Source organism: Ovis aries, chromosome X (assembly GCF_016772045.2).
Source record: "Ovis aries strain OAR_USU_Benz2616 breed Rambouillet chromosome X, ARS-UI_Ramb_v3.0, whole genome shotgun sequence".
NCBI lineage: Eukaryota > Metazoa > Chordata > Mammalia > Artiodactyla > Bovidae > Ovis > Ovis aries.
Window position 1 is genome coordinate 43,921,144 of NC_056080.1, and position 16,099 is coordinate 43,937,242.

Here is a 16,099-nt window from a genome sequence, read left to right on the forward strand (position 1 = left end):
CTGGCTATAGTCCATGAGTCAGACAAGACTTAGCACTCAACAACAACAACGTTTAACCATAAAGTCACCAATAAAAGCACAAGATATGGCCCAAGCCATTAAGTGAAAAAATGAGAACTGCATTCTACTGGTCAAGTCCAGCAAGACAATGATCCTTAAAACCAAGGACAGGAGTATAAGGGAAAGGTGACAATTCAACGTAGGAGACCCTCATTTTACTAGAACCTGAAATAATTTAAAATATTTTAGCATGTTACCACCCTCCTGCTAATTTGAATAAGCACCATAACAGTTCTAGTTTGACCTTACAGGGTCAAACACTCTCCTGCCTGATGCCAAGGAGGAGTTAGTGATGTAAGCCTGGTGTCTACTCAAAGAATAAGGAAGAAAGTGGTCTTCTCCCCTCCCTTCACCTTTCTTTGATTATAAAAATGTGGCCACTTAATTCTTGGGGCAGAGCCCCCTTGCCAGCCTGCTTGTATCCCTCACAAGTGTCCTATATTAATAAATCTACTTCTTGCCTATCACTTTGCCTCTCACTGAATTCCTTCAGCACTGAGAGATAAACAACCTGAACCTCTCTAAGTCCAGGCAAATGATTCGAATTAAAAGGCCATAAGTTCAAATCCCAATCAGAGTTTTGGTTGGGTTCAAGTCCTGGCCTTGTGGGTTCAAGTCCCAAACTGAAGTGCTTGGTTCCACTAGCTTATCATTTGCCAGAGTTTGGTAAGTTGCCCATCCCTAAAACAGTCACTGACAAGAGGAATGGATTCGCATGACTGGCTTAGAATGATCAGAATCCATTCCTTGCCACTCTAGAAACTGGAAAAGGGGGCAGTTTCCCCTGAAGCATATGGTTATGTACAAAGGGGAAAGTACCTGAACATGATGGCTTTTGTTTGAGGAATAGACAGGAAAGAACGAATCCAGGATAGGAGTCCCCAACTGTGAATGCTAGTCCTGCAGCCTGTCAATCTCATCCTGTTCCAAACTTCTTGCTCATCTTTCAGGCAAAATCTGATCTTTTTGAAGCATTTCCTACTTCAGGGAAAGATTTCTTTTGCTGCTCAGCTGCCCAAGTCAGAAAGCAGCAGGTCACCATGATGTTCCTCCCTTCCCCCACTCCCTTCTTAATCTGCTAGAAAATTTTGTCACTTATACCTTCTAAATCACTCTTGATTTTGTCTGTTCTTCATCCTGCAGCTGCTGCCTTTTTTGTCCGATTTCATATTACGTCTCATCAAAACCATTTTATTAGTCTCTTTTAAAACTATATAATTTTTCAAATTATAAAACTATTACATATCTATCATATACATATTTGGGACATCCCAAAAAATAAAAAGCATCTGCAATAACACTGCTCAGGGATAATGATTGTAGATTTTGGTGTATCTCTTATTTGCTTCACTCTATTTATGAATCCATATACAGAGATAAAAAGTATTACTTAGCTTTATTGAGATGGAACTGTTTTATAGCATTTTCTATTAACAAGATAGTATGAAATTTCTCCAAGACAATAAATATTTTTCTAGGTAGTCATTTTAAGAGCCACATTATATTCTACCTTACCAAGATTTCATAATCTAGTTACACAAGCCCTTATTCCTAGATTAGGTTTTTTTCCAGCTTTTTATATTGTAAATAATACTTACAATGAACATATTGGTAGGTAAATCTCTGCACACATTTGTGAGGACTTCCTTAGAAGACATAAGTAAATTACCAGCCGGGAAATTACTAGTTCCAAGCACATGTGCACTTTCGCCCATTCATTTTTATTGTGAAATACTTCAAGCAATCCTAAAGTCTGCTGGATATGATAATAAATACCTGCGTACCCAACATCCAGTTTGTCAGACCTTAACATTTTGTCATGTTTGCTTCAGATCTATTATCTTAAGAAAATAAAATATTAAGACATATTGAAACACCCTATCTCACACACCCAGATCTAATTCTTTCCGTGAGGAATCACTGTTCTTGGTGTTTCTCAGTTGCTTGTGGGTTTTTAACATATATATATATATATGCATGTATAGGTACAAGCAAGTGTAAACAATGTATAGTACTATTCTACTTGTTTTTAAATTTCTTGTTGCACATTTTTTCCGGCCTCTTGTTCTTTCTGTACAACATTATACTTTCGAGACTTATCCAGGTTTACACATGTAGCTATAGTTCATTTGTTTTCATAGCTGTTTGTATGGTATGACTGTGCCCTCAAATTTTCATTTGCTTCTTCGTAGACATTTACATTGTCTCCATTTCTTCACTACTATAAACAACATTGCAATAAATATTTTTGTTTACATCTTCTAGCATTTATGAGCAAGAGTCTTTACCTGGGCTGGAATTGCTGGGGCATAGGCTATGTGCATCTTCAACTTTACTGGACTGGTCTCCAAACTGGTGGTGCCACCTTTCCCTGTTACCAGTAGTGTCAGAGTTTTATTTGCTCTGCATCTTCCCCACCACGTGGTTTGGCCATTGTCTTTCCCTCATCTCCGACCCTGGTGATGTAGGAGAGCGCTTATTTCTCTGAATTCTGTCACCATGAAGTATTACTAGTTTTTCAACTTTGCTAAATTTTTAGGCAAAAAAAAGGATATTTGTTGATGATGTCTAAATACATTTTGATTTTTTTCTAATTATGAAGATATCACAAATTATTTTAGAAAATTTGAAAATATAGACAAACACAAAAAGAAAAGAATTGCCTTTAATCCCACCACTCAAATATAGTACCAAGTAGTATCTGACATTTGTGAAATTCTTACTCTATATATACCTAGGGCAGCTTTTGATACCTAGTATTTCCACAAACAGTACTCATTAATAGCTATTTAATATACATGTGATATATATATCTATAAAGATACATATATATGATGAATATACATATGTATATATTTCACCTTTACAAAAAAAGTACAACTTTTTATAAACTAGTTTTTTTCACCTAACAAATAAGTCACAATCTCTTTCTCATAATAGCTGTATTCTGGACTGGAGAGTGTAATTTGAAGAATTCCACATTCATATCCATCCGTCTCCCTTCAGCATCCGTAAACTAAGGACCAGACTGAGCCCAGCAACAAGTCCTAGGAAGCTGGCTTGCTGCTGGGCTGTATACAGTGATATAACTGACTCTGCCCCATGGGGAGATGGAATTAATATACAACTCTTGGTACTCAGGGAAGGCAACTCCCACCTCTGCCTTAGAGTCTTCTGTTCAAGACTACCTATCCTATCTGTCCACGGATAACATAACATGCAACTCCTTTTAGCTACTAGCTCCCCCGTGTCCTCATCCCATATTCTTTTAGGTTTTCTTACCACCACTACCCTTCAGGGCTTCCCTGGTAGATCAGTCAGTAAAGAATCCAACTGCAGTGCAAGAGACTACCTGCAAAGTGGGAGACCTGGGTTTGATCCCTGGGTTGGAAGATCCCCTGGAGAAGTAAATGGCAACACACTCCAGTATTCTTGCCTGGGAAATCCCATGGACAGAGGAGTCTGGTGGGTTACAGTCTATGGGGTCAGACACAACTTAACAACTAAATCACCACCACTCCTCAATATAAATATATTACCTACATCCTCAGCCTCTTGCCTTCACTGTCTACCCCACTCCCAAACTCTCCAGACACTGACCCACAGAAAGTTTGATATTCCATTCTCTTATGTGGCCTGGGCCATGTGTACATCTGAGGAGGTAAATTCTATTTGGATTTGATCCAGCTTCCATGGCAGAAAAGAGTCTGTAATGGATGTGCCATCGCTCATCTAGACTATTGCAATAGCTCTCACTCCCTCAAGTGCTGCCTTTCTCCCCACTGTACCTTCTGATCCACAGATTCACCTACATAGCTGAAGTGAGTATCCTAAAATTAATTCTGTTATGCCATTTCTCTGCATAAAATACTCCAAAGTGCCACCAGGATGAAGCCCAAGTGAGGAAGCACAGGCCCTCTGTGATCTCTGTTGCCACTCCTATAGCCATTCCACCTATCATTTCTGCCTTGCTCTGTCTATTCCAGTAATCCTGAGTTGTTCTCTGCCTTCCTGACACCCTTATGCCTTTGCTCGTACTTCCTTTTCCCCCTTCTTGTCTGCCTGGAAAACTTCTACTCATCCTTCAAGTCCTAATCCAAAGATATTCCCAGAAACTCAAAGTACCACCTTTACTTATTCTTTATTCATTACAAAAAGGAAAAGCTACCTTTACAATGTAGAATGGATGGCATCATCGACTCAATGGACGTGAGTTTGAGCAAGCTCCAGGAGATAGTGAAGGACAGGGAAGCCTGGTGGGCTGCAGTCCATGGAGTCGCAAAGAGTCAGACAAGACTTAGCAACTGAACAACAACAACAATGTAGAAAACTAACTAATGCCACTTTAACCAGGTGATCAACTTTATCATCATCATTAATGGGACAAACAGACATCATATTGCTCCCAATGAGACGTACTGAGAATGACACAATCTGGTACTATTCTTGTGAAAAACAGTTCCCTTGCATCTAATCCTGAAGGAATGATCAAACACTTCCAAATGGAAAGATGTTCTGCAAAACTGGCCTGAACTCTTGAAAAATATCAGCGGCCAGGAAAAACCAAAGCAAAACAAAAGGCTCAGAAACAGTTCCAAATTAAATAGTGCTCAAGAAGCATGACAGCTAAATGCAGTGTGGTCCTTGTTTCCATTCTGAATCAAAGGGAAAATAAAACAGCTCCAAATAACATTATTGGGAGGACTGGTGAATTTTGAATATGGGTTATATTTTAGATAATAGTATCAGGTCAATGTTAAATTTCCTGAATATAGTCATTATATTCTGGTTGTGGAGGAGGGTGTCCTTGTTCTTAGGACGTGCTGAAAGGGCTAAAGTGTTGCTCTATCTGCAGTTAGCAATGCCTCAGCAAAAAGAAAGCAAGCAAACAGATAAATATGTGTGTTTGGAAATGTGATGGCAGAGTGTTAACAATAGAGAAATTATAGGTGAAGGGTGAACGGGCGCTCATATTCTATTCTGCACCCTTGCTGTAGGTTTGAAATTTTTCAAAACAAAAACGTGAACAGAATAAACAATAAAAATAGAAAAGCAAACAAATGAACAAAAAAAGCTTTGTTCCAGGTCATGTTTTCTGTGAAGCCTTTCGTGATATCCTCCCCCCTCACCAACCACCCCCTAGCCTCAGCAGACACACACATAAAACAATGAATCATCCTCTCTTCTAGACTCTTTCATGATTATGTATCTCTCAGACTAAACTATAAGTTCTTTGATATCTGAGCCTGGGTGTGCTGTGTTGGATCTACACAACGCTAGAACTGTACCTGACACAGATTGGATGCTCAGCTGATTTTTTTTTTAATTAATCAAGCTCATTCTTGAGGCCTGGAAAGGATTCAGTAAACAGGCAGGAGTGAGAACGTTTTCTCAAGCAAGAGGAATGGCATGAGCAAAGGTAAGAAAGCAGGAATGCGTATGTTGCAATTACCAAGAACATTTGATTTGTTTGGTCAGAACTGAAGATTTATAAAAGTGAAAATGCCTAGCACATAATAGATTCTTAAGAAAAATTTAGTGAGTAAATGAATGAATGAGATTAGAAAGGCAGGCTTAGATTAAAAAGGAAGGGGCCTCAACTACTGAATAGAGAAATCGGAATGTTAACTGATTCTTGACACTCAGGGTCTTTTCCCAGGGTCAGGTAGAGAGTATGTTCTTAAGCGAGTCCCTTGTACATTTTTTTTTTTTTCCCCTAAATAATAAGAAAAAGTAAAAGTAAGTAGAAATTTGAAAGTGATCAGTTTCCAAACTTAAGAGGAGGAAACATCATCTTCTCATCCATCCAAGAAAAGATCTACAGTGGAGTTTGAAGATATCCAATATCCCTCAGATGAAAGGGCATCACAGAATATTGGCTGGAAAAATACATGAATCTAATATGAGCCACACTTGTCTTTGAGAATAGTGTATGAAATTCTTTTGGTTAATTTTACTACATTAAAAAATATATATCTTTTGGCTACACTGCATGTGGAATCTTATTTCCCTTACCAGTGATCAAACCCACGCCTTCTGCATTGGAAAGGCAGGGTCTTGACCACTGGACCACCAGGGAAGTCCTCTAATTTTGTTGTTGTTGTTGTTTAGTTGCTAAGTCGATTCTTTTGCAACTCCCATGGACTGTAGCCCGCCAGGCTCCCCTCTCCATGGAATTCTCCAGGCAAGAATACTGGAGTGGGTTGCCATTTCCTTCTCCAGGGGAACTTCCCAACCCAGAGATCGAACCCAGGTCTCCTATAGGAAGATTCTTTACTACTGAGCCACCAGGGGAGCCCCCCTCCCCCAATAATTTTATAACATTTTTAAAGTTTAAGGAGCAAACTTTGCACATAACCCAAAATGATAAGGAATGATGGGGAAGTAATGGATCTCAGAGCTGCTCTATGAAATAATTTGTTAGTTTTAGGTTATAGTTGTTTCAAATCTTCAAATCCTACAAAAATCTTAGATGAGAGGAAATGCAAATCTCAGGGAGCATTTTAAAAAATCTATTTTTGGCCCAGTTATGACATAGCATTGACTCACTCCAGAATTTTTAACATTACTGGGAAGAGACCATCAGTAGTGGTCAAAATGACGTGCTGTTTACAAAGCAGGTGGGCATTCTTTTGGGATAATGTAGACAAGATAATTTGAGCTGTTGTTTCAGGTAATAAAGCAGAATCAGGTGGTAAATCATTCGGGCCGTATGCACAAATAGACAGTGACATAGCTAAATTAGTCACAACTGTTCACCACAGGCCAACTTCACCATAAAGGGCTATGTATCAGCAATGTTCCCTTATAATAAACAGTCCTGATGTGTTGAGAGCAGGAGCATAATTCTATGGCTACAATCAACAAAGAAGTATCAGGCCAGGTCACCAAGGCCAGTGGAAACCCCTACCTCGATGCAGTTTTATAGAGATTAGCATATCACAGGAGCCAAATGCTGTGCCCCAATGTGAAATATGATACTGTTACTTTGCAGAACAAGGGTAAACCCTGTTCTTCAACACTAATAAAATAGACACTGTGTACAGAGTGGTCCAATAATTGAAACATAAAAGAGATATCTGGTAACAGAACATTAAAACATTGAGACATAAGAATTTCGGCTCTAAAAAAAAAAAAAAAAAAGAATTTCGGCTCTGAAAACAAGTAACTATGAAGAAAGTTTAAAAAGAGAGATCTGGGGTTTCTCTGAAGATCTGGCTCTGCGGCCAAGTCCTCCCTGTTGCAAGCTGGCATTGCCATGGGAACCAATCGGAAGGGCCATGGGGAATTGTGACGCCCTGGAGGGACGGGAGGTGGGGTGGGGAAGGGGAATGGGGGGGGGGGCGGAGTGAAGAAGGAGAGTGACCAGTGGGTTACCAGCATACTGTCGCCCAGAACCTCTCCAGAGACATCACAGAGCTGTTGCTTCCTGAACTCGCTTCTGGGACACCGCAGAGACCGCTGTGCCACCGCCTCGATGACAACGCCTCTGTGTCCGTTTCGAATTCAGGCTGTCCGGCAGCCTGCGGCCCATGGCCTCTCCCAGATAACCAAGAGTCTCTTCCTCAGCAACGCTGTGGCAGCCAAGGACAAAGCCATGCTGTCTACCAACCACATCACCACCGTCATCAGCGTGTCGGTGGAGGCGACCGACATGTTCTTCGAAGACATCCAGTACGTAAAACTGCCGCTGGCGGATGCTCCCAACTCGCGCCTCTACGAGTTTTTTGACTTTGTTGCAGATCACATCCACAGCGTGGAGATGAAGCAAGGCCGAACGTTGCTGCACTGTGCTGCCGGGGTGAGCCGCTCCGCCACCTTCTGCCTCGCCTACCTAATGAAGTACCACTCCATGTCGCTGCTGGACGCCCACATGTGGACCAAGTCATGCCGCCCCATCATCCGGCCCAACAATGGCTTTTGGGAGCAGCTTATCCATTATGAATTCAAGCTGTTTAGCAAGAACACTGTTCACATGATCAGTTCCTCAATGGGAATGATTCCTGACGTCTATGAGAAAGAAATCTGTTTGATGAAGCTGATGGGAGTCATTCCGGACAGCTCCTAGCTTCTGCTTCAGATCCTGCACCAACCTTGACTGAGGTGAACATTGAACTTTTATTGATAAAGAAACTAGAAACCCCTTTTTAGATGGGCAAGCAAAAAGGGGGGAAGGAGGAGGCTGGAGTTCTTATCTTAGTGTGCTTATCTTTAAAGAATAAAATTCATTAAATGGAAAATGATGGCAATGCTTCTTATCCTGTGAGTGGCAGGTCATGACTGCTGGGGCCTGGCCAGAGGGGAGGGTGGGCAAGCTGGTGTTCAGCTCAGATGAACCCGTAGCCTGGGACCAGCCAGAGGCTGACTAGCGCAGGGGTGAGTGTCCCCTCCCCACCTCCACCCCCAACCCTACCTGGTTCTTCCCAACCCAAAGCCAGAGCCTTAGACATGGTACATTTCTCTGACTGTACATGCTTTTTACAGTAAGTGCCAACCTACTGGATAAGTGGGCTTCTTGGGGTTCTCCGGGAGTTCTGAGGGAGCCCCGGGGTACTCCTGCCCCCACCTTCAACCACAGTGACCCAATTCTGGCTTTCTAAATTTAATTTGCATATAAAATAATTTTCAAAAAAAAAATTCCACTGTGTCCTTCGTCGCTCAGTTGTGTCCGAATCTTTACAACCCCATGTACTGTAGCCAGCCAGGCTTGTCTGTCCATGGGAGTCTCAAGGCAAGAATACTTGAGTGTGTAGCTATTTCCTTCTCCAGGGGATCTTCCCAACCCAGGGATTGAGCCCGAGTCTCTTGCATTGCCAGGGAGATTCTTTACCACTGAGCCACCAGGGAAGCCCCAATCCCACTATATAAAGCTTATAAAAATATTTTTTTCCAGTGATCTACTATATGACAAGGGCCCAAAGAGCCCTCAGCAACCCCCACCAGCCTTTGTGAGAAAGAAACATTAATTCCTTTCCCTAAGTGAAAGTGTTAGTAGCTCAGTCGTGTTCAGCTCTTTGCGATCCCATGGCCTGCAACCCGCCAGGCTCCTCTGTCCGTGGAATTCTTCAGGAAAGAATGCTGGAGTGGATTGCCATTTCCTTCTCCAGGGGATCTTCCCTACTCAGGGATTGAACCCGTGTCTCTTGCATCTCCTGCACTGGCAGGCAGATTCTTTACCGTCTAAGCCACCAGGGAAGCCCCCTTTCTCCAAGGCACTTGCTAAAACAAAGTCCGTCTGACACCAGGCCTCTGTTGCTCTCATGGGCTGTTGTGTAGTAGGCTGGAGCTGCTGGCCAGGACTCGACTCTGTCACCCCACCCCTTGTGACTGGGGCCTCTCAGAGCCTCTATTTCCTCACCTGTCAAAGCAATGACAGCCTGTCTCTCCCAAGGTTGTTGTGAGGATTAGATTCCTTAGCGTGAGACCTAGCAAGCAGATGGTTTCCTGCTTAAAGGAAAAGGCTGTTCTTGTTATTAAGGTTACTTGTTGGCCCTGCCAGTTGGAGGTCAGCACACCCATCCTCATAAGGGCCTTTTCCCCATCTGTGTATGGCCCCTTTTTTTCTATAGAGTACTCTTTCTAAAAGTTATCTTGCCTCTAAAACAAATGGGGTAAGTTTCTTTCAGACCCTATCTCACAGGAGGCCTAGATTCAGAGCCCTTTCAGCATTCCCATTGTATCACCGTGTTTAATCTGTGTGAAAGCAAGAAGCACCATTCCAGGGCTCCCTGGTCCCCACCCAAAGGCCTTATTTAGAATCACTGACCATTAGAGCCAGAGACCTGGGATCAACTAGGATCCGTGGGGACAATTGCCAAAGGGACAATTGAGTGGGCCCCAGAAGTAGGCCCTGAAATCTAGGATTGTTTAAATTCCCTAGGTATATGACTCTGGCTTGGGAGCAGCTATTCTAATCCTGAATTACTCTACATAAAAATATATATGAGTCAGAAAGCACAACTACTCTGGTTGATGTAGACCTGTGGGTTCATACCACAGTGGAGTCCAAATACCCTTTCTCTCCAAACCGACCCTCACTCCCACTTCCACAAAAGCAGTGCCCAGGGATGCAATTTGGGGGAGTGGAGGGGGGTTGTTATGAAAACCTCTGCTCTAGTTTGATCCTGTCCTTCTACAGATGGAAAGACTGGCTCCCAGAAGACCAGGATTAGTGTGGCAGAATTCCCCCAAAGCAGCCTTTGTGGCAGAAACCCAGAAGAAAAATCTCTTTTCAAGTATTCTGAAAAGCAATTTGTTTAGGTGTATTTTATATAGATATAGATATAGATATAGATATATATGCATGTATTTTTATTTATTAATTTGGCTGTGCCGAGTCTTAGTTGCCGCATAAGAACTCTTAGTTGTAGCATGTGGGATCTAGTTCCCTGACCAGGGATCAAACCTGGGCCCCCTGCATTGGGAGCTTGGAGTCATAGCCACAGGACCACCAGGGAAGGCCCATTTTCATTTTTTTTTTAATACCTAATTTAACACACCATGGCTTCTATGGTGGCTCAGATGGTAAAAAATCCACCTGCAATGCAGGAGAACTGGGTTTGATCCCTGGGTCAGGAAGATGTCCTGGAGAAGGGAATGGCAACCCATTCCAATATTCTTGCCTGGAGAATTCCATGGACAGAGGAACCTGTCTAGGGGGTCGCACAGAGTTGGACACGACTGAGTGACTAACACTTTCACTACCACACTATGAAATTAACTCTCTTTGAACATGCAGTTCTATCACTGTTAACAATGCATATATTTGTATAACCTCTGTCACAATCAGGACACAGAGCAGTTTCATGATTCTAGAAATTTTCCTCATGTCTCCCTTGTAGTCAAACTCTGGCCCCACTCAGCCTCTGACAAACACTGATTGGTTCTCCATCTTATTGACTTGCTTTTCAGAGAATGTCACATAAATGGAATCATACAGGATACAACCTCCATTGACACCACCTCTCCCTCCACTGACTGGCTTCTCTCAGTCTTTGAGATTTACCCAGGTTGTAGTCCATTGTATGGATGTATCACAGTTGTTTTGCATTCACCTGTGAAGAATATTTAGGTTTGTATTACTTTCCTAAGGGCTGCTGTAACAAAATACTGATAACTAGGTGGCTTAAAACCACAGAAATTTATTTTCTCACAGTTCCGGAAGCCAGAGTCCTAAATGAAATTCTCTTCAGTGCCATGATACCTCTGAGACCTGTCGGGGGGGCAGGATGGGAAATGGAGAGATTTCTTCCTTGTCTCTTTCTAGCTTCTGGTTGTTGCCAGTGATCCTTAACATTCCTTGACTTGTACAGGCATAACTCCAGTATCTGCTTCTGTGGTCACATGGCTATGTGTCTGTCTTCCTTCTGGGCATCAGTTCAGTTCAGTCGCTCAGCCGTGTCCGACTCTTTGTGACCCCATGAATCGCAGCACGCCAGGCCTCCCTGTCCATCACCAACTCCTGGAGTTCACTCAGACTCACGTCCATTGTGTCCGTGATGCCATCCAACCATCTCATCCTCTGTCGTCCCCTTCTCCTCCTGCCCCCAATCCCTCCCAGCATCAGAGTCTTTTCCAATGAGTCAACTCTTCGCATGAGGTGGCCAAAGTACTGGAGTTTCAGCTTTAGCATCAGTCCTTCCAAAGAAATCCCAGGGCTGATCTCCTTCAGAATGGATTGGTTGGATCTCCTTGCTGTCCAAGGGACGCTCAAGAATCTTCTCCAACACCACAGTTCAAAAGCATCGATTCTTCAGCGCTCAGCCTTCTTCACAGTCCAACTCTCACATCCATACATGACCACTGGAAAACCATAGCCTTGACTAGACGGACCTTAGTCGGCAAAGTAATGTCTCTGCTTTTGAATATACTATCTAGGTTGGTCATAACTTTACTTCCAAGGAGTAAGCGTCTTTTAATTTCATGGCTGCAATCACCATCTGCAGTGATTTGGGAGCCCCCAAAAATGAAGTCTGACACTGTTTCTACTGTTTCCCCATCTATTTGCCATGAAGTGATGGGATCAGATGCCATGATCTTAGTTTTCTGAATGTTGAGCTTTAAGCCAACTTTTTCACTCTCCACTTTCACTTTCATCAAGAGGCTTTTCAGTTCCTCTTCACTTTCTGCCATAAGGGTGGTGTCATCTGCATATCTGAGGTTATTGATATTTCTCCCGGCAATCTTGATTCCAGCCCATGTTTCTTCCAGTCCAGCGTTTCTTATGGTGTACTCTGCATATAAGTTAAATAAGCAGGGTGACAATATACAGCCTTGACATACTCCTTTTCCTATTTGGAACCAGTCTGTTGTTCCATGTCCAGTTCTAACTGTTGCTTCCTGACCTGCATACAGATTTCTCAAGAGGAAGGTCAGGTGGTCTGGTATTCCCATCTCTTTCAGAATTTTCCACAGTTGATTGTGATCCACACAGTCAAAGGCTTTGGTATAGTCAATAAAGCAGAAATAGATGTTTTCTGGAACTCTCTTGCTTTTTCCATGATCCAGCAGATGTTGGCAATTTGATCTCTGGTTCCTCTGCCTTTTCTAAAACCAGCTTGAACATCAGGGAGTTCACGGTTCAGGTATTGCTGAAGCCTGGCTTGGAGAATTTTGAGTATTACTTCACTAGCATGTGAGATGAGTGCAACTGTGCAGTAGTTTGAGCATTCTTTGGCATTGCCTTTCTTTGGAATTGGAATGAAAACTAACCTCTTCCAGTCCCATGGCCACTGCTGAGTTTTTCAAATTTGCTGGCATATTGAGTGCAGCACTTTCACAGCATCATCGTTCAGGATTTGAAACAGCTCAACTAGAATTCCATCACCTCCACTAGCTTTGTTCATAGCGATACTTTACAAGGCCCACTTGACTTCACATTCCAGGATGTCTGGCTCTTAGGTGAGTGATCACACCATCATAATTATCTGGGTCATGAAGATCTCTTTTGTACAGTTCTTCTGTGTATTCTTGCCACCTCTTCTTAATATCTTCTGCTTCTGTTAGGTCCTGACCATTTCTGTCCTTTCATACCTGTGTCCAAATTTCCCTCTTCTTATAGGACACCAGTCATATTGGGGCTCCTTCTACTCCAGTACAACTGCAACAACGTTATTTCCAAATAAGGTCACGTTCTGGGCTAGTTTAGGATTTAAACATATTTTAGGGGGAGGATACAATTCAGTCCATAGCAAAGTTGTCTCTAGTTTGGGGGGAGTATGCATAAAGTGCTCTAACACAGAGAGACACACACAGAGTAGAAAAGGATCGTGTCACTTGGAAAAAAACTGCGACCATGTAAAAGTAGACTATGAGTTATAGTGAAAGAAAATAATAACAACTGTTTATTAGGAAGCTATTATATGCCATGCACGGTACTGGGCACTTTATGACGATATCTCAAATCTTTTCAACAGCCCTTCATGGTAGTTATTATCTGCATCCTACAAATGAGAAATCTGTGGTTCCAAGAGGTTAAAGACTTCGCCCAAAGCAGCACACAGCTCAAGAGTCAAGAGATGACAGGCAGATGGGGTTCTCTTTTCCTGCATTTCTTTTGAGACTAAGGTAAGTATAATTGAGAGAGTCAATTCCTAGGCAGGTTGATACTAAGTCCGGGGTCCCCGAGGAGGAAAAAGGGGTCTGGGGCTCTCAAGGAGGAGATAAGGGTCTGGAATTCTCAAGAAGGAGGAAAAGACATTTTTTTTCTACATTCCTTAGTAAGGATTATATAACAATAATGTATCCTGCTTGAGGACATATTCTCCTTCCTGAAAACCTGACTAATCCTGTTATCTTAAAATGTATATTATGGGAGTGGGTCTAGTAAGTTCTTTACAACCTTGAGACATTCTTTTGATTTATTGTAATAACAAATTAAAAAGTATATAATTCCCTTGCTAGGACTAGTGAGTGGGGCACTCTCCGTCCCCCTTCTGATGTCTATGTCAGAAGCTTTCTCTGTCCCTTTTCTTAATTTAATAACACTCTGCCACACAAAAGCTCTTGAGTGACCAAGCCTGGTTCCTGATCCCGAAGCTAAATCTTCTTCAGAGATCACAAATCCTACAACATTCACCATAAGCTATCAAAACGACCATAAATATTTGTGTCTGCTTTTGTGACATTACTTTGCCAACAAAGGTCCATCTAGTCAAGGCTATGGTTTTCCAGTGGTCATATATGGATGTGAGAGTTGGACTGTGAAGAAAGCTGAGTGCCAAAGAATTGATGCTTTTGAACTGTGGTGTTGGAGAAAACTCTTGAGAGTCCCTTGCACTTCAAGGAGATCCAACCAGTCCATCTTAAAGGAGATCAGTCCTGGGTGTTCATTGGAAGGACTGATGCTGAAGCTGAAACTCCAATACTCTGGCCACCTCATTCGAAGAGTTGACTCATTGGAAAAGATCCTGATGCTGAGAGGGATTGGGGGCAGGAGGAGAAGGGGACGACAGAGGATGAGATGGCTGGATGGCATCACCGACTCGATGGACATGAGTTTGAGTAAACCCCAGGAGTTGGTAATGGACAGGGAAGCCTGGCGTGCTGCGATTCATGGGGTCGCAAAGAGTAAGACATGACTGAGCAACTGAACTGAACTGAACTTGTTCCTTCTGGTTTGTTACATTGTCTATCTATTCCTGTGCCAGTATCACATGATAGACCAATGACATTCCCCACTCCACCTCAACCCCACAGTGACAGTTCTTCTTCAGAGGCTTTTTGCTGTTGTCATTGTTAGATTCTTTCTTTTTCTCTTCTGAAGGGATCATTTTAATAGTTACGGTAGTTTTAATCAGAATTACTGTTTTCTTGGGTATTGGTCAAGGTTGAATCAGGAGAACAGAAACCGTAATAGTTATTTCATCAGAGAAAATCTAATATAAAGAACTGTTTAGGGGTGCGATGGGAAAGTGGGAGGAAGGCTCAAGAGGGAAGGGAATATACATATACTTACAGCTGATTCACATTGATGTACAGCAGAAACCAACACAACATTGTAAAACAATTTTCCTCCAATTAAAAAAAAAAGAACAGCTTAACCAGGTATTAGAGGACTGAAAGGCAAAAATGGAACACATTGTATGTGTTTCTAAACATATAAACATTTAAATAAAAGATCATCTACCCAGAATGTGAAACTTGATCAGTAAAGTGTTGATCTTATTTCTGAAATTTGTGTATCTTAATTCCAACTTCTCATGCTATTAGAAAACTGTAATTTAGTATACTAACGAACGTACGGGCTTCCCTGGTAGCTCAGATGGTAAAGAATCTGCCTGCAATACAGAAGACTACCGTTTGATCCCTGGGTTGGGAAGATCCCCTGGAGAAGGGAATGGCAACCCACTCTTGTATTCTTGCCTGGAGGATCCCAAGAACAGAGGAGCCCAGTAGTCTATGGGGCTATAGCCTATGGGGTCACAAAGAGTTGGACACAACTGAGTGACTGAGACACATACTAACACACCCTCATTTGACTCTTTACCATTCAATTTTTTAAAACAGTTTTTGCTTGCTACAGCATTTACCATCATATCTGTTACATTACCAAAGAGACATCTATGACATCACATGACTATCCATTCTGACTATGCTATTGAGGTAAAGAAGTAAAGATATACAATAAGAGGGTTATGTTTACCTGTGGGTCCTTGAGAGTCCATCTTCAGCTACCTCTGTGTCTCCTTCTGGTACACCTTCACTATTTCCCTGTTCATGAGATTGAGGCATTTGGAGAAGTGACCTCTTAATCACCTTTTAAGAAATGCCTAGTAAGGGGAGAGAAGGCAGTGGAAACATGAATTTTAGGGTAACCTTTTGGTGCTTGACCAGATTCCCTGACAGGTCCTCTCCATTTGGAGAGATGTATCAAGGTCTCAGTCAGGTATCTGTGTTCAGAAAGTGTATTTAATAAGACTTTCTGAAATAGGGCTTAACAGTGTTAGAATTTGGACTCACAGTTGGCTTCTTTCTTCAATAGACTCTATGATGAAGGAATAAAAAATGAGCATAGAACCTGACCAAGTTAGAAGCTATA

The 16,099-nt window shown here is 42.2% G+C and overlaps 1 protein-coding gene across 1 annotated transcript; it reads left to right on the forward strand.

Annotated features, from left to right (window-relative positions):
* The first annotated feature begins 7,448 nt into the window (after positions 1–7,448).
* Positions 7,449–8,211, forward strand: DUSP21 (dual specificity phosphatase 21). The gene has a single exon (XM_015104757.3). The coding sequence runs from the start codon at positions 7,538–7,540 to the stop codon at positions 8,126–8,128; it is 591 nt and encodes a 196-aa protein (XP_014960243.1). The 5' UTR covers positions 7,449–7,537; the 3' UTR covers positions 8,129–8,211.
* The last annotated feature ends 7,888 nt before the right edge of the window (positions 8,212–16,099 follow it).